The sequence below is a fragment of the Eumetopias jubatus genome, unplaced genomic scaffold (assembly GCF_037043125.1).
Source record: "Eumetopias jubatus isolate StellerSeaLion01/CBP00866 unplaced genomic scaffold, mEumJub1_p1.0 scaffold_17, whole genome shotgun sequence".
NCBI lineage: Eukaryota > Metazoa > Chordata > Mammalia > Carnivora > Otariidae > Eumetopias > Eumetopias jubatus.
Window position 1 is genome coordinate 20,886,613 of NW_028274823.1, and position 16,170 is coordinate 20,902,782.

The 16,170-nt window shown below is 47.9% G+C and overlaps 1 protein-coding gene across 2 annotated transcripts in view; it reads left to right on the forward strand.

Annotated features, from left to right (window-relative positions):
• XPNPEP1 (X-prolyl aminopeptidase 1) overlaps positions 1 to 5,566 on the forward strand; it is a 50,850-nt gene extending 45,284 nt beyond the window's left edge. For both annotated transcript variants that reach the window (XM_088019780.1, XM_088019781.1), the window contains 3 exons: positions 282 to 358; positions 1,785 to 1,883; positions 5,349 to 5,566. In XM_088019780.1, coding sequence (XP_087875906.1) covers positions 282 to 358; positions 1,785 to 1,883; positions 5,349 to 5,477 — 305 coding nt within the window. In that variant the 3' untranslated portion in view covers positions 5,478 to 5,566. The remainder of the gene's footprint in view (positions 1 to 281; positions 359 to 1,784; positions 1,884 to 5,348) is intronic.
• The last annotated feature ends 10,604 nt before the right edge of the window (positions 5,567 to 16,170 follow it).

Here is a 16,170-nt window from a genome sequence, read left to right on the forward strand (position 1 = left end):
CACTGTGACTTATTTGGTGGATCCTCTGCTGTTGTACTCCCCACCCTGGCACCAGTTTTCAGGGACTTTAGAACCTTTCTTTCTGTTCCTCGAGTACCTGTTGGAAGTGGCCGTGCGAGAGGAGGTGGCGTCTCTGGGCTCTTGTCGCCGGACTGAGTGGGCTGTTTGCCTGTATCCCCTCCTCCAGGGTGGGGCTGTCATCCTGGGAGCAAGCACTTCTGCTCCGTGTGTGCGTGCGCATCACGGGCTGCTTCTCATTTCTGGGTTTGATTTTTTTTTAGAGCCAGGGTATTATGAAGACGGGGCTTTTGGAATTCGCATTGAAAATGTGGTCCTGGTGGTTCCTGTGAAGACAAAGGTAGGTAATTGGCTATTTATTTATTTTTAAATTTTCCTTATTTCTTAATGAGGGAGGATGAAGATATTTGTCTTTGGAGCCAAGAGTGTGCCATTCCGGAGCCAAAATGGAGCTTCCTCCCCCTGATACCAGGGAGTCTCCTAGAAATCACTGTCCTCTGCAGAAGCCAGAAAGAAAATCCGTAATGAACTGGGACCCAGAATTGGGATTCCTGGGGCACAAGGCAGGCCCCTGCTTGAGGGGATTTGGGTTTGGGGCTCTTGAGTTTACTAGAGGCAGCTCCTTGTCATGATGCTGGGGGTGGGGGAGGTGCTTGTTTAAAGGCAAGGCTCCTCCCAGACCTGAGGCCATGGCCTGGAAACTGTATCTTCTTTTTTTTTTTTTTTTTTTTTAAGATTTTATTTATTTGACAGAGAGACAGTGAGAGAGGGAACACAAGCAGGGAGAGCGGGCAGAGGGAGAAGCAGGCTTCCTGCTGAGCAGGGAGCCCGAAGTGGGGCTCGATCCCAGGACCCTGGAATCATGACCTGAGCCAAAGGCAGATGCTTAACGACTGAGCCACCCAGGCGCCCTGGAAACTATTTTCAACAAATGCCTCAGATGATTTTTACCGGGTAAAGCTGAGGAACCCTTACTTATACAGTGGGTCAGGCCCCACAGGTTGGTGATTAGACAGATCTGTTGCCTTCCAGAAGACAAGCGCTTCACCTTCTCCCCATCACTATTACCAAGAGTTCGCAGGGCTTAGGTGCTAGGCTTTACCTAGAAGACCCGTTTACTGCTCTTCTGTGGGTGACGGTGGAAATCGAACAGTTGGAGGGAAGTGGCATCCTCAGCGTGTGGGCGGGCCTCTGCTCTCTGCTTCCACATCGAAGTCACCTTGAGAGTGGCCTCTCACCTCGCTCCCAGAGGTCTTGCCAGAAACAGAGACCCAGCATGCTCTCAGGTGCCCTGGCCAGTCCGTACTCTGTAGCGTGGACACACCTGCTGTCTGTCACCAGATGGGACTGGCTGGTCGAGGCAGGACACGTGGTTAACTGTTAAATAAAAGTGATGTTGGGGACTTGCACTCTGGTAGAGTCTTGAGAACCAAAACCGGTGATGCCCCTCATCCAGACACTGCCATGCTCTGCCCCCACTGCTTCTCCATCACAGTGGACGTTAGCCTGGGGACCTGCTGCACAGAGCCCCTCGGCTTTCCCCAATGATGGCTGTTGGTACAGCAGGGCAGCTCTAGGACAGTGGCGTCCGATGGGTTCATCGTGCCTCCTGGACCCCCTGAAGATGCCGACCAGCAAACCCCTTCCTGGTTCCCGGTCACACCTGCCCTGGGGGCGGGGCTGGTCATGGCTGGTGGGAATGACCTCATGGTGGTTCATTGGAGTAGATAGGAGTAAAAGCTTCTGTTTTCTTCCTTTTCCAACAGTATAACTTCAATAACCGGGGAAGCCTCACCTTTGAACCTTTAACTTTGGTTCCGATACAGACCAAAATGATAGATGTGGATTCTCTTACAGACAAAGAGGTAATGAGGGTGGCTTGGAGGAGACAGAGTGGGAGTGGGGCTGGGGAGCTACCTTACATTCTCTCACCTCTTCTCACTTTGTAATTTAGAGATCTGTGCCACCTGCGTCTGAAAATCCCAGGTCTCCTGAGGACTTTGGATGCTTTTCCTGTACTTGTTGGCTCTGTAGGTAGAGATAGTCCTCCCTGCACCATTGTGGGGCTGTAAGGTTTCATGAGTGGGACTAGTTCGCCATTGCTTTCCTTGAGGGCACGAGCCATGGCTGCGCTGAGGAGCGTTTAGCAAACCATGGGCCATGTGTCTTCCTAGGAGGAGCCAGATGGGTGGTAGGGCCTGTTGGCCATTGCATGTACCACATTGTTTCCTCGTGTTGAATGAAACATTAAGGGAATGAAAAGCAAAATCTATTATCATATGCCCAGTTTTCACATAGACAAGGAGAGAGGCAGTGCCTACTCTTCTCGTCACTCCGGGCTGTGAAGCTCTTCGTAAAGCTAGGAGCACAGTGGGGCTCACTGTCAAGCTCAGAGGGATACAGGTCTTGAAACCCCTTCAATCCTGTGCCGGGTCCCCAGGCCCACAAGGCCAGGTGAGGTGATTGGCCCCGGGACCTGGGGTGAGTCAGGCTTGAGGGATCAGGCAGGTGATAAAAATTGGAGCAGAGATGGGTCAGAAACAGGGCAGGAAGAGTCAGCACTGGACAGACCAAACAGTTCCTGAGCCAGGGAGCCAGAAGCCAGGAGGAAAGAAGTTTCAGAGCAAGAGGCAGGTGGTCGGAAGTCCCTGCAAATGGCAAATGAGTGGTGGGAGCCAAAGGCAGGACGAGCCTGGCAGGTCCCGTAAGAAGTAAGTTCTTGTTGCCAGAGCAGCTACTGACCTCACCCCGGCCACGGTGAAGCGCCTCTTGAGGCGTCCTCTGTGGTGCACACCTGGCCCCATGCTCGGCACTAGGAAAAGTGCCTCTGAGGCGCGGGGAGGCCTCTTCTGCTGGACCATGGACTGGAACTCTCCCAGCCAGAAGCCTCTTCTGCCGGACCCAGCTCACAGAGGGGTGACAATAAAAGGTCATCTGCTTCCTCCTTAGCGTGGGCACTTCTGCTTTGCCCGTCAGTGTCCTTGACCGGCCAGACATCCCCACTTAACGGCCCCTAAATGAGGCGACCGTTGTGGGTTTATTCAGCTTGTCAAGGGTGCCAGGCAGGAAACAGCTTGTTAGCGGCACAGTGTCTGCCGTGGGCCTGGCAGGAAGAGTCCCTCCAGTGGTCCCTGGCTTAGGGGAGAGGGGACAAGAACACATGAGCGGACTTGGAAGCCGCCGGCTTGAGTCCTTTGTGCTCTGTAGGAGCCAGGGTCTCTTCTCATGGCCTCGGGTACAGCTTCCAGGGTCTTAGTAAGGGGCTCTCCCGTACGAAGTCACTTTGCTCTCAGAAGCCCAAGGCCATGGCTTCCTACCATGCAGCTCTAGGTCATGCAGTCTCTGCTGTCCACATAAAGTGTGCTCATCAGGAGGCTTCCTCCCAATGACATTCCACCTTATCCACAGAAATAGTGCATGAGGAAGGTTGAGTGAGGCCATTCTTTCTTGAGGGAGGAATTTTGTTAACCTGACTCGGCCCACCCCATGACATTGAACATAGACCAGTGGCCTCTGTTGTATTCAGTGGTTCATTACTATACCTTGCGTGGCCGAAGCACTGAACTCTTCTTTCTGCCAGTTAGTTTTTATGGGGCAGATAATAGCTTCTTACCCTTAGATCATAAGCAAGTTTCTACAAATAACAGTAGATGTATTTAATATACCAAGCAGAGTACATTTATTGTCTCTTTTAGCAAAAAACAAAAACAAAAACAAAACTCCTTCCATATACCACTTAAATCTGGGGCCTCATTCTGTCAGAAGGCACAGTAATACCCCACACCCAGATTCTGTCTATTTGGCTTTTTAAAATACTCGGTCATGCCCCTTACCGCCTCCCAAACCGACAGTGTTTTTGGTTACTTTAAGGACTTTTTGGGTTGGGTTTGCATTCCCGTCATTTATCACCAGATGGCAGCTGAGGACTTCGGTCATGAATGTGGGCAGCTGCAGACTTTCAGGGCCTTTGGAATGTTGGTCAGGCCCCCCTGAGGCTGCGCGTACAACTGAAAGGGTCTCGGGGGTTTCACCTTGGCTCCAGGGTTGGCTGCTTTGGACTGCAGGCTGTCTCATAGTCCTGCCTGACCCACAGCAGTTGGCTTGCTTTTGACTCCCTGTCCTGCTCCTAACTCCTAGCAGGGGCCAGTAGGCTCTTACCAGTGGGGAGTGGAGCCCTGGCTGGGTCAAAGCCTGTTGGCAATACCGCTGTGTCTGTCTGCCCATCTCAACCCCTGGGCTCATCCTTGGTACCTGGTCCAGACTGTAGGCCCCGATGCCCGTGTTTCTGTAACACCATTGCCTTCCCAGATGGCATGTGGCTCATGGCAACAGTGGCACAGATGGCGGGGTCTGTCTTGCCAGCTTCGCTGCAGCTGAGTGTCGGGTCGGGCCCACTTCATGGCCAGGGAAGAGAATGGGTGGTTGTCCTCTGGGTAGAACTTGCATCACTCCAGCCTTCGCACCCGCCCCGCCCCAAGGGGGGAGAGTTTACTCTTTTATGGCCGCAGAACTTTTGCCGTTAGGCCCCTGTGGATCCGCCCCAACCCAGACACCAAGTCCTGTCAGACCTCCTTCCTTCTTACCTCTTTTTAAAAAAATCTCCTGGGGCGGTGGGCACATTCCTTTGAGTGTCTGAAAGTTAAGCAAGCTCCCGGCCCCACCCTGCAGCACCACAGTCCTTGGTCACCAGAGGTTTGGGGTTTATCTAGATAGCCACACTCATAAGACCATGGGGGCTTGGCTGATCCTAGTTTATTCAGCTTTGGCAATGGAAATGGGTAGGAAACTCCGTGCATTGGTGCGACACCTTCAGGTGTGTCTCTTAGCAGGAGTTTAACCAGCCCTCTAGGGGCTAGTTTTCAGCCCCCCTCCCCTCCACTGCCACCCCAAGATGGCTGAGGTGTAAGGGAAGGAGGCCACATAGGTAGGTGTAGGACCTACCAGACCCCCTGCCCCGTCCCTCTCACAGTGTCCTGTGAGTTTGGCTTGGTGCTCCTGTTGGGAAGGATACCTGGTTACAGGTTACTCTGCACTCAGGGAAGCCCGAAGCCATGACTTGCTCTCAGGTATTTTTAGTTCCTTCACAGTCATTGCCAGTCCACATGCAGTAGACTGTTCTGGAAGCATTTTACCGTAAGCAGTGTGGCCTTGTCCCCTCGGTTTCCAGGGAAATGGTGCCCAAGGAAGTTGCTCGTCCCTGAGCAGGGAGAAAAGGTTTTGTGTATCTCTGCTCTCAACTCGTGATCTCCGCGCCCGGGGGCCTCGCCCTGTTTGCCCCTGTAGCCGCTGGGAGAGGTGTGAATACTGCCTGTCTTTCTCCCGTCTTGCAGTGTGACTGGCTCAACAATTACCACCTGACCTGCAGGGACGTGATCGGGAAGGAATTGCAGAAGCAGGGCCGCCAGGAAGCTCTCGAGTGGCTCATCAGGGAGACGCAGCCCATCTCCAAGCAGCATTAATCCTCCCTGGTTTTCGTTTTTGTAAAATGCTCTGGGGAAGGGAAGAAGCCTGGCAGATCCCTGACATCTGTCCCCTTTCCTCTCCTCCCTGCTTTCCTTCCCCTTTTTACTTTGAGATTCTAAGAAGAACTGAAAAATCTTATCCTCTTTGATATTTTCTTGCAAACACTCAATCTTTTATGATTTTTTTAATTGTTGAGAACGAGCCAAGAATAAAATTGCTGCACCAGAAGGAGGGTCCCCACAAAGCTGATCACTCGCTCAGGGAGACGCCCCGAGCAGCCGCAGTGAGTTCTCTGGCCAGTGATGGTGAAACACTGAGTGCTTGCTCTCTGATGGTCAGGTTCCAGGTGCTAGTACATTATTCATGATCACCTTGATTCATGAGACTGTATTTATGATCAGTGAATAAAATGTCAGAATGTGCTTTGTCTCGGCTGTGTCTTTCCTCTCAGCACTGTCCACCCCGCATGTTAGGCGATCTCATCTCCAGGACTGGTGGCCTTTGGGGGAGATTTTCTAGATAGAAGGTCCCCTTTCAAGAGGGATCTCTGGCCTCCCCACATACTGTCTGGCTTAACTGGAAAGCCTTTTTCTTTTCTCTGGAAAACCTAATATTTTGGTGAGTGTAATGTCAAAAGTGAGTCTTCCATGGTCCACCATGTGTTACACATTGCGGAGTCTCAAATAGATTTGACTATTTTTGATATTTTGTTGTATGGCTAGTTCTTTTTTAAAATAGTCTCATTAAATCTTAAACCATATCTTGGATTTGGATGGCTTTGAATGATGAATAAATATAAGATACTTCGGCCATCCACCAAAGCATGGTTGGCAACGTCCATTACTTTGTAGCTGGGGAAGCAGAAAATGAAGTGAGCTAATCTATTTTTACCATTCAGAACCAGGGCATCAGCAGGGAAAGTTTCCCCAGTATGATGAGCCTAAATTGACAAGAGTGCCTTAAAACCCTTGCCAACATTTCCGTTGTCCCTCCTCTCTCCTTTTCTCTGAAGGATCGTTGGCTCCAACTTGCTGTGTGGGAGGAAGCAAGATACACGGCTAGTTCTCAGGTTGTATTTGTGATGCGGACTCAATAACGGGATGTATTTTGATCCGCCAGAGATCCATTCTTGAATGTGTTTGTTTCGCACTTGCTCCTATTTCTATGTCCCACGGGATTGTTCTTAAAAGAAGTTTCTCCTTGAATGATAGGATGTATTAATTGTGTTTCTCCTCCGTCATCCCTCTAAAAGTCAGAAGAACCTCCCCGTTAGGACTCAGACCATCATCTTCTCTGCTCCCCCCAAAGGTTTTCCTCTCCCAGAAAACGGGAGCTGTGAATTGCAGTTGGTTTGGAGTTCAAGCAGGCCGGAACTCAAGCATGACAGCCACTCCACTGTTTGTTCATCAGGCTCGTAAACCTGTCCCTTCCCAAGGCAGCCTTAGAGCAAAGTTTGATTTAATTGCCTCAAGCCCCAGAAGCAAAGGTTCCTGGTGCCGGGTGCCTGGAGTTTCCTGCCTGGATCTGCATGTCTTGGCATTAAGTCCAAGAGACAAAACTAGGCAAGCTGATCCCAGAAAGATGGTTAACGGGAATAAAACTGCAATGTGCAAGTGCCCAGAGGGAGGATGAGCTAAACGAGAATCAAAAGACTCTTCTCTACTTTTTGAATAAATGATTAAAAAAAAAAAAGGTTGGGTGTAAAAACAGGCAGTATGCTAAATTTATGGAATAAGTCCAGGGAAGCTGATTTTCTTTTTCTTGCTCAGTTTATCCCTTGGTGAAGTCTGATGTACAAGGTAGTAAGGATTCTAGGAAGGGTACAGATGGGGGGCCTACACTGTGGACATGCTGTCAGGGGCTGACTTCCCTCTGGTAAAATGAATCCATCCATGTCATGTGTCCGGTGCGAGGGACCAGCCTTCACTCGGCCCTCCGTGCTGGTCCAGCCTGAGGGCCCGTCCTGGCATCAGCTGCCCGGTACTGAGAGAGGAGTGAGCAGTTGTGCAGGAGGCGAGGTTGTACCTGTGAGAGCCACAGAGGAGGTTTTGCCCTCTTGTTTCCCCACAGCCGGGGGGATTTATGCCGGCAAGGACATGAAGACTCGACAAGAAGCACTTTGTGACACGTTTCATGCAATAGCTTGAGTGCTTTGGCTCTGAGGAGAAATGCAGGGGGGTGGGGGGGAGGTCGACAGAGGGGCGGAGGGGCTTGGCAGGTAGAGCCCATGCTGTGGTTGCTAGATGTGAAAGTGTTGGGAGTACAGAGTCGGGATTCAGTACACAGCGTCAGTGTTTAGAAACAAAAATGCAGACTTTGGCAAGGTGATGTATCTAGATCAGGCCCCCCTGAGGCTGCGCGTACAACTGAAAGGGTCTCAGGGGTTTAGCAAGGGGCTCTCCCGTATGAAGTCACTTTGCTCTCGGAAAGTGTGCTCTGCAAGACGGGAGAAAGACAGGCAGTATTCACACCTCTCCCAGCGGCTACAGGGGCAAACAGGGAGAGGCCCCCGGGCGCGGAGATCACGAGTTGAGAGCAGAGATACACAAAACCTTTTCTCCCTGCTCAGGGACGAGTAACTTCCTTGGGCTCCATTTCCCTGGAAACCAAGGGGACAGGGCCACACTGCTTACAGTAAAATGCTTCCAGAACAGTCGACTGCATGTGGACTGCCTTTCGCACCGTACACATGACAAGTTGGGTTGTAGTTTGTGGATTTCCCCAAATCACGCCCTATAAATGGGGTTTTGCTGGGATAGCTCATGGAGGAGCTCTAGACCAGACAGAGCTCATGGAGAAGATCTACACCAGATAGAGGTGACAAGTATCCCCACAAACTCTTAATATGAGCATGTCATCAGCGTCTGTGCAGGAGGAAGCCGAAGGTCTGGTGGACCCAAGAACCCCCAAATAACCATCAGGAAGTTGAAATCTCAGTGAGCCAATTTGAGAGCAGCCCCTGGAACTAGGGCGTGGTTTGCCCACTCCAGTAGGTGAGCAGGAGGAATTTGCGGTAAGGCCTCCTGGGGCTGGAGCAGTCAGTGTCCCAGGAATGCCTAGGGCAAAGTCCCACGCCGAGGAGAAACTGCCGGAGATAGGATCCCAAAGGAAGCAGCGCCGGTGCAGGAGACACAAAGGAAAAGACTCCTCTTTCCCTCCAGTCAGACGGAACAGAGTCAAGACTTTGCAGAAAGTAAGAGCTGTATTTTTTAACACATCACAAAGTCAACAGCAAAGGGGGCTCTAGAACCCTGAATAAAACTACCCTAGTTCAAGTCTCTCTTCCAGAAGTTCAGAAGAATTAATTTCACCTAAAAATGGGCAAAAGAGAATAAAGATTGAGGTAAAATACTATTGCAAACTTAAAAATAATGTGAATGACCTGCCTACAGTGAAATCACATCGTCGGGACATGCCCATAAAATAAATGAAAATGATAATGTCTCAAAAACATATCTATAGATTTAAAAATAACATGCAAGAATGACATAAGACAGAATTAGAAAAGTTGGGAAATTAAGAACTCAGGAAAGAATTAGAAAAAGCAATCATTTAAAATACGAAGGAAAGGGACGCCTGGGTGTCTCAGTTGGTTAAGCGACCGCCTTCGGCTCAGGTCATGATCCTGGAGTCCCGGGATCGAGTCCCGCATCGGGCTCCCTGTGCAGTGGGGAGTCTGCTTCTCCCTCCGACCCTCCCCTCTCTCATGTGCTCTCTCTCTCTCTCTCTCTCATTCTCTCGCTCAAAATAAATAAATAAAATCTTTAAAAAAAAATGAAGGAAAAACCAGAAGGAACACAGGAATGAATCAATGCAACAATGTTTGAAGAGCAGTAGAAGATGAATAAGGAGAAAATAAAAAAAAAGAAAAAAATGAATAAAAAGGATTTAAGAGAAAGTGACAGTTATAAAAGATAGGTAAAGAATGTAACATTTGTGCAATAGGTTCCCCAAAGAAGAAAACTAAAGCAAGGAAACAGAACAAAAATTAAAAACTGTAATTTTAGAAAACATCCCCAAGATTAAAAGAAAACCAAAAAGTTTGAAATTACACATTGCAGGAGAATACCCCAAAACTGAATAAATAGACCCAGAATGACCACCAGGACATATTGTAATAAAGTTATTGTACTTTAAGAAAAAGAATGAATCCTTTAGTATTCAAATGATCTAGTAACTTAACAATAGGAAAAATGTGGGATTGCCATCCAGAATTGTTATTATTTTATTATTATTTTGAAAGAGGTAGAAGGGACCACGGGAGGAACCAGGTCAGATTGAAGGCCCACACCAGTGTGGCACCGATTCTGGGGCTCCTGGCTCTCCAGCCGGGGCTCTTTCCACCAAGGAGAGCTACTTCCCCAACGCCTGACCTACAGCAGGTACAGCTGAGGGCTCCAGCCTCACTGCAGGGGCCCCCTCCTGTGCTAATTAATCCTTCTTCCCTTCTTCAGAGTCTCTATGAAGTGTTTCCTGATTGCTCCAACTGAAAGTCCCTGCTCTAAATTTCTGTTGCACTTTCTTCACAGACTGTAGTGGATATTCTCTTCATAAAACCAACTTTTCTGATGTCTTTCCAACTAGACTTGTAGCTTGTTCGGGTCCGACACCAGCTATTGCCTGGACTGGGCACACAGTAGGTGCTCGTAAATATTTATTGATATAGTGGTGAAGACATTCCAAACAGGTTTACAGCAGAGTGAACCACAGGAGTGAATTGAATTCGGTCCCACCTCTTAATTGTTGGTGTGGGGCAAGTTAACGTATCTTTGACCTCATCATCGTCTGCAAATGGGGATGATATGATATTTACCGGTAGCACATTTGTGAGGGTTATGTGAAAAAGTGAGCACAAAACAGCCTAGTGCTAGGCAGGTACTAAGTAGTAAGTACTCAATTAGCTGGGACATCTATATTTTTAAGCGGAAGGTGAGGTGCCCGTTTTGAATTCTCTGCTTATTTCCCCCTGTTTCTTCCTTCTCTAATTTTCTCATATCATTACTTAAAAAAATAAACTTTAGAACAGTTTTAGATTTACGGTGACGATGGTATAGGGAGTTCCTTTACACCCTGCCCCTGGTTCCCCTGTTACTAGCATCTTATGTATTATGGTACATTTGTCACCATTAATGGACTGATGTTGATGTGTTATTAGTAACTACAGACCATAGTTTACTAAGATTTCCTTAGTTTTAACCGAATGTCCTTTTTCTGTTCCAGGATCCCATTCAGGATATCACATTCCATTTTGTTTTCATGGCTCTTCTTAGCTGTGTTTCTTGGACTTTCTTTGTTTTGGGTGACCTTGGCAGTTTTGAGGAGTACTGTAGAATGTCTCTCTACTGGGAGTTTTCACATGACTAGACTGTGGTTATGGGTTTTTGGAGGAAAACCCCAGAGATAAAGGGTCATTTTTATTGCATCTTATCAAGGGTACAGACTTAGAATATGACTTTCCCATTGTTGACCTTGGTCATCTGGCTGAGGTAGTGTTTGTCAGGTTTCTCCACTTACTCTTAATCTCCCCTTTCCATAGTGTACTCTGGAAGGAAGTCACTATGTGTAGCCTACTAAGCTCTGCTCAGTTTTCTTGAGGGTGGACTGTCTGCATCAATTATTTGGAATTCTGCATAGAAGATTTGTCTCTTTTCTCACATTTATTTTTTCAATCATTTCATATCCAAATTGACTTGTGCTTTGGTTTATCATGAATACTACTTATTTTGTTGCTCAAATTGTTCCAGCTTTGGCCATAGGGACTCTTTCAGTTGGTTTCTTTGTCTTTTTGATACACTTCCATAATTGTGTGTGTGTGTGTGTGTGTGTGTGTGTGTGTGTGTGTGTGTGTGTGTGTGTGGAGCATGTTCTTACTTTCTGGCACTCCAAGAAGCCCCAGGCTCATCTTGTGTATTTCTCACCTCAGTTCTAGAATCAGCGATTTCTCCAAGGAGCCCTCGTTCCTTTTATTGGAGAAAGGTATTTAAAATTACCATCTGGGCAGCAGATGTGTTCTTTGCTACTGGACTGTCATTGTTTGTAGGCCCTCTCAGCGAGAGCAAGGAAATGTATACATGCACACTAATGCATCTCTATCTATCTATCTATCTATCTATCTATCTATCTATCTATCTATCTATCATTTATTTACCTACCAGTTTCTATATGTAACCATCTGTGTCTATATGAAGCTAGATGTGAGTTTGTACTGATGTCTCCAGCTCTAATCCATGATCACCTCCTCTTGCTTACGTGGAACCTCCCACTCTACCTTTGAGAAACCTGGCTCCTGCCATCCCCATCCATTTGCCAAACTGTCGAATTCTGATGTACATGTGTGGCAGTAGTAGGATTGTGAGCCTGTGCCACTGTGGGAAAAACTCTTATCAACTCGAGTACAGTGTTTGTGTGCAGTTCCTTGTGCTTTGGTTTGCAGACACCACTCATTTCCAAAGTGACTTAAGTCAGCACCCTCCCGCCTCTCCCTTCAGGGAACTTGTTTCACACATTTGAATATAGTTAGAGTGTCTTGTCACAGTCTGCGTTCCATCCTGGGATTCTCCCAACCTCTTAAATGATTTTCCCAATGTGCATACATTAAGATTCACTCTTTGTGCTGAATGGTTCATTGAGTTTTGGTGCATGCATAGTGTCACGTATCCACACCTACAGTGTCATACAGAATACAGAAAACCCTCGAAATGTCCCCGGGGCTTCACCTATTCGGACTTCCCACCTCTTCCCCTGCTGTTGGCACCCACTGATCTGTTCACTGTCTCTACAGTGTTGCCTTTTCTAGAAGGTCATATATTTGGAATCATACAGTATGTAGATTGTTTCAGACTGACTTCTCAAACTTAGCAATATATAGATTTATCCATGTCTTTTTGTGGCTTGATAGCTTATTTCTTTTTATCACTGAATAATATTCCATCAAATAGATACGCCAGTTTGTTTATACATTCATCTATTGGAAGATGTCTTTTTTATCATAAATTTTTTAAAGATTATTTATTTGAGGGAGAGAGAGAGAGAGCATGAGCAGGGGGAGGGGCAGAAGGGGAAGCCGACTCCCCGCTGAGCAGGGAGGCTGATGCCGGACTCGATCCCGGGACTCCAGGATCATGACCTGAGCCATGCTTCACTGACTGAGCCACCTAGGTGCCCACCTATCATAATTTTTTTAATAAGAGGGAAAGTTTTTTTCTTTCTAAGGGAATTTTTATTTTATTTTTTCATGATAGGAATAGCATGTGAAAGGCAGGGTACTGTAGTGATTAGGAACCTGGTTCCAAAGCAGATGGTACAGGGTACTCACGGTGAGTCCTTGGGTAAGAGCGCAACTTTTCTGAGCCCCGGTGTTCCTTTCTGCAAAGGGAGATTAGTGGTGGCATCTCCCTGTCCTTTGGTTGTGAGGACTGATTGGGAAAGCTCCTGCAGAGCATGTCCCCGAATGTAAGCTCAGCCTGGATGCCCATAACTTCCAACCCAGCCAGAGAGAGACTTGTTTTTGAAATTGCAGTTTATTGAGATATAATTCACACAATATGCAATTCTCTGTTTAAAGTGAGACATTGATGCTGGTGCTTTCTCTCGATATCCCCAGAAGGTATCAAAGAAGGTTTTCACACAGAGACATAACTCTAAGATGCATCCTCAGGTCTGAGTTGTTAGAATGTGTAACAAACCTCATTACAGAAAACCTGACTACACCTGCTCGGGTGATCTGGGGCTGTGGTAAAGCCTCTTGGAAAAGGAGTGAGTGGGAGATGGCTTCTCCACCACCCCATCCTCTCTTCCCTTCCTCCCAGGGTCAGAAGAGTCTGCAATATGCTCAGGGGGACGGGGGAGAACACACTTCACTGAACAAGAGAAATTTGTTTTTAAATTTCTTTTTTTCAGATTTTATTTATCTATTTATTTTAGAGAGAGGGATGGGAGGAGGGAGAGAGAGAATCTCAAGCAGTCTCTGCGCTCCGCACAGAGCCCGGTGGGGCTTAGACCATGACCTGAGCCGAAATCAAGAGTCAGACGCTTAACTGAGCCACCCAGGTGCCCCAAGAGAAAGGTTTTTGAAGAAAAGGATGAATCCCCAAGGAGATGCTTGGAAAACCAGAGGGGGGAGAGCCTGGAGTTTCCAACAGTTGAGAGTGTCGCACACCAGGGGTTAGTCGAACCCTGCGACTTCAGAGCAAGCCCCTGCAGTGCGGGCATAGCGGCGTCCGAGGCCCTCCTGTGTTCCGCCAGCAGATGGCAGTGTGGTTCTTCAGAGAGAGCGGAGATAGCCAGCCGCGGAGGAAGTGCATGGAATTCTAGGTACTAAGAAAGACCTGCGGGGCACCCTCGTGTGCTCCCAGGGCTGCCACTCAATGTCCCCTCAGAAACCAATGTGCCCAGCCCACGTCTGTAGGCAGGAATGTCGGTAGAGTTCATTTAACAAAGATGGACTGAAATGCCAGCTCTGATGGGACCCTCAGCTGGGTGTGATGGGTGCAGAAAGATGCGTCCTGTGGGGCTCCTCACAGAGCATGTGCGTTAACGGAGACACATGTCCCAGTGTGACTACAGCACAGGGAGGTTTATAATGTAAGTGGGGCAGCCAGGAGGTTTCTATAGAACCTCTCTAGCCCCCCGCCCATTGGCACATCCGAACTTCTCAGCTTGTGTGAGTCCATCCAGCAAAAGTAGCCGACCTCTGCTAAGCTGGCTCACCATGCCAGATGCTAGAAAAATCACCACAGCTTTGCTCTCTGGCCTTTTAAAAAAAGACTTAATTATTTTAAGAGAAGTTTTAGATTCACAGCAAAATTGAGAGGCAGGTACAGATTTCCCATGTACCCCTGCCCCCAGACATGTGCAGACTCCCCCATTATTAATACCCCGCCCCCGAGTGGTACATTTGTTACAATTGATGAACCTACATGGATGCATTATAATCACTAAAATCCATAGTCTATATTCTGTTTCGCTCTTGGCGCTGTGCATTCTGTGGGTTTGGGTAAATGTCTAAGAACATGTATTCATCATTATGGTATCATGCAGAATTTTTCACTGCCCTAAAAATACTCGTGCTCCAGCGATTCATCCCCCACTCCCCGACCCCTGGCCAGTACGGATCTTTAATGTCTCCATGGTTTTGCCTTCTCCAGAATGTCCTAGAGTTGGAATCACACAGTATGTAGCCTTTTCAGGTTGGCTTTTTTCACATAGCCATCCATATGCATTTAAGTTTCGTCCATGTCTTTTCATGGCTTGGTACTCATTTCTTTTTAGTGCTGAATAATATTCCATTGTCGGGAGCTATGACAGTTTATCCATGCACCTTCCGTAGGACACCTTGGCTGCTTCCACGTTTTGACAAACATCAATAAGGCTGCAATTATGAATTAAACATTCATGCGCAGGTTTTTGTGTGGACGTGTTTTCAACTCCTTTGGGTAAATATCAAGGAGCACAGTTGCTGGTTCGTATAGTGAGAGTATGTTTGGTTTTGTAGGGACCTGCCAAACTGTCTTCCCCAGTGTGGTTGCTGCCTTTTCATCTTCGCCATCAGCAATCTCACCTCCTTTCCCTCTCCCTCCGGGACTCTTACTTTGCAGCCCTTTGTGGTTTTCCCCTGACTGTGTCCCTTTGTGTCTTGAACAAGGAAACTCCATGTGGATTTCATTATCTGTAGCAGGAAATATACAGCTATGGGTTCCCTTCTACAGTGCTATTTCCTATCTAAGCAAAGGCTAAAAGGTATGTTCTCTCCGACCCTAGAAACTTTTTCTGCCCTCTCCATGTGTTGTGATTTGTACTCTGTAGCCTCAGGACTCAGGAAGTCTGGTTAGTTTAGTGATTTGGAGCTCAGCACCAGTAAGATCAGAATCCTTTGTTGAGAGCCCAGGTGAGCCAGTAGATTTCTTTTGTTCCATGATCATAGCCAGTATCTTCAAACTTGTCACCATTGTCATGGTGTCCTGGCTTCTCCTGTTTTATCCCCATCTCTTCAGTCTAAAAATGAGGTCTTTTAGCTCCCACCTTCAGGCCTGGCCCCTTCCACACTCCAGGACCATACCCATCCTCTGCCCAGCTGAATGCTGAGCTGATTCTGAGTCCTTTCTTGTGCCCACTTCTAGGACAGGGCCTGGGCTTCTGAGTGATCCTGCCTGCTTGAGGTCCAGCTTTTGTTTCCTGCTCAGCCTTCTGGTGGCTCCTGGACTTCACAAGGGCAGAAGTACTAGCCTGGTGGGGGTGGAGTAGACCTACCACTTACCCACTGTATGACCTTGGCTTGGTTCCCTGGCTTCTCTGAACCAGTTTCTTCCTTTCTTAAAGGGATGGGAATGGCTAATAACCTTGCCTGTACAATCTTCCACAAAATATAGTTGCCATTTTCCCACTTCCTCTGTCTTTGCGTTCCCGGGAATGTTCCAGCTTGATTGGTGCCAACTATTTGCCCATCTTTCTCACGCCCAGACTACAGAACCCCATGTACCTTCATACCTGGTGGGACACTCCCCTTTTGCAGGACTCTGCTGAGATGCCACTAGCCTGGAACACTGCCTCTCACTCCCTCTCCAGCACCATTGCTCTGCTGTTTTGGTGTAGCTGCCTGCCCCAGGGTTGTGTAGGTTCCGATCCCTGATCCTGCCAGGCCACTTCCTGCTGTGGTTTATCCTTCTCTCTCAAGGGCATCAGAAGACACAT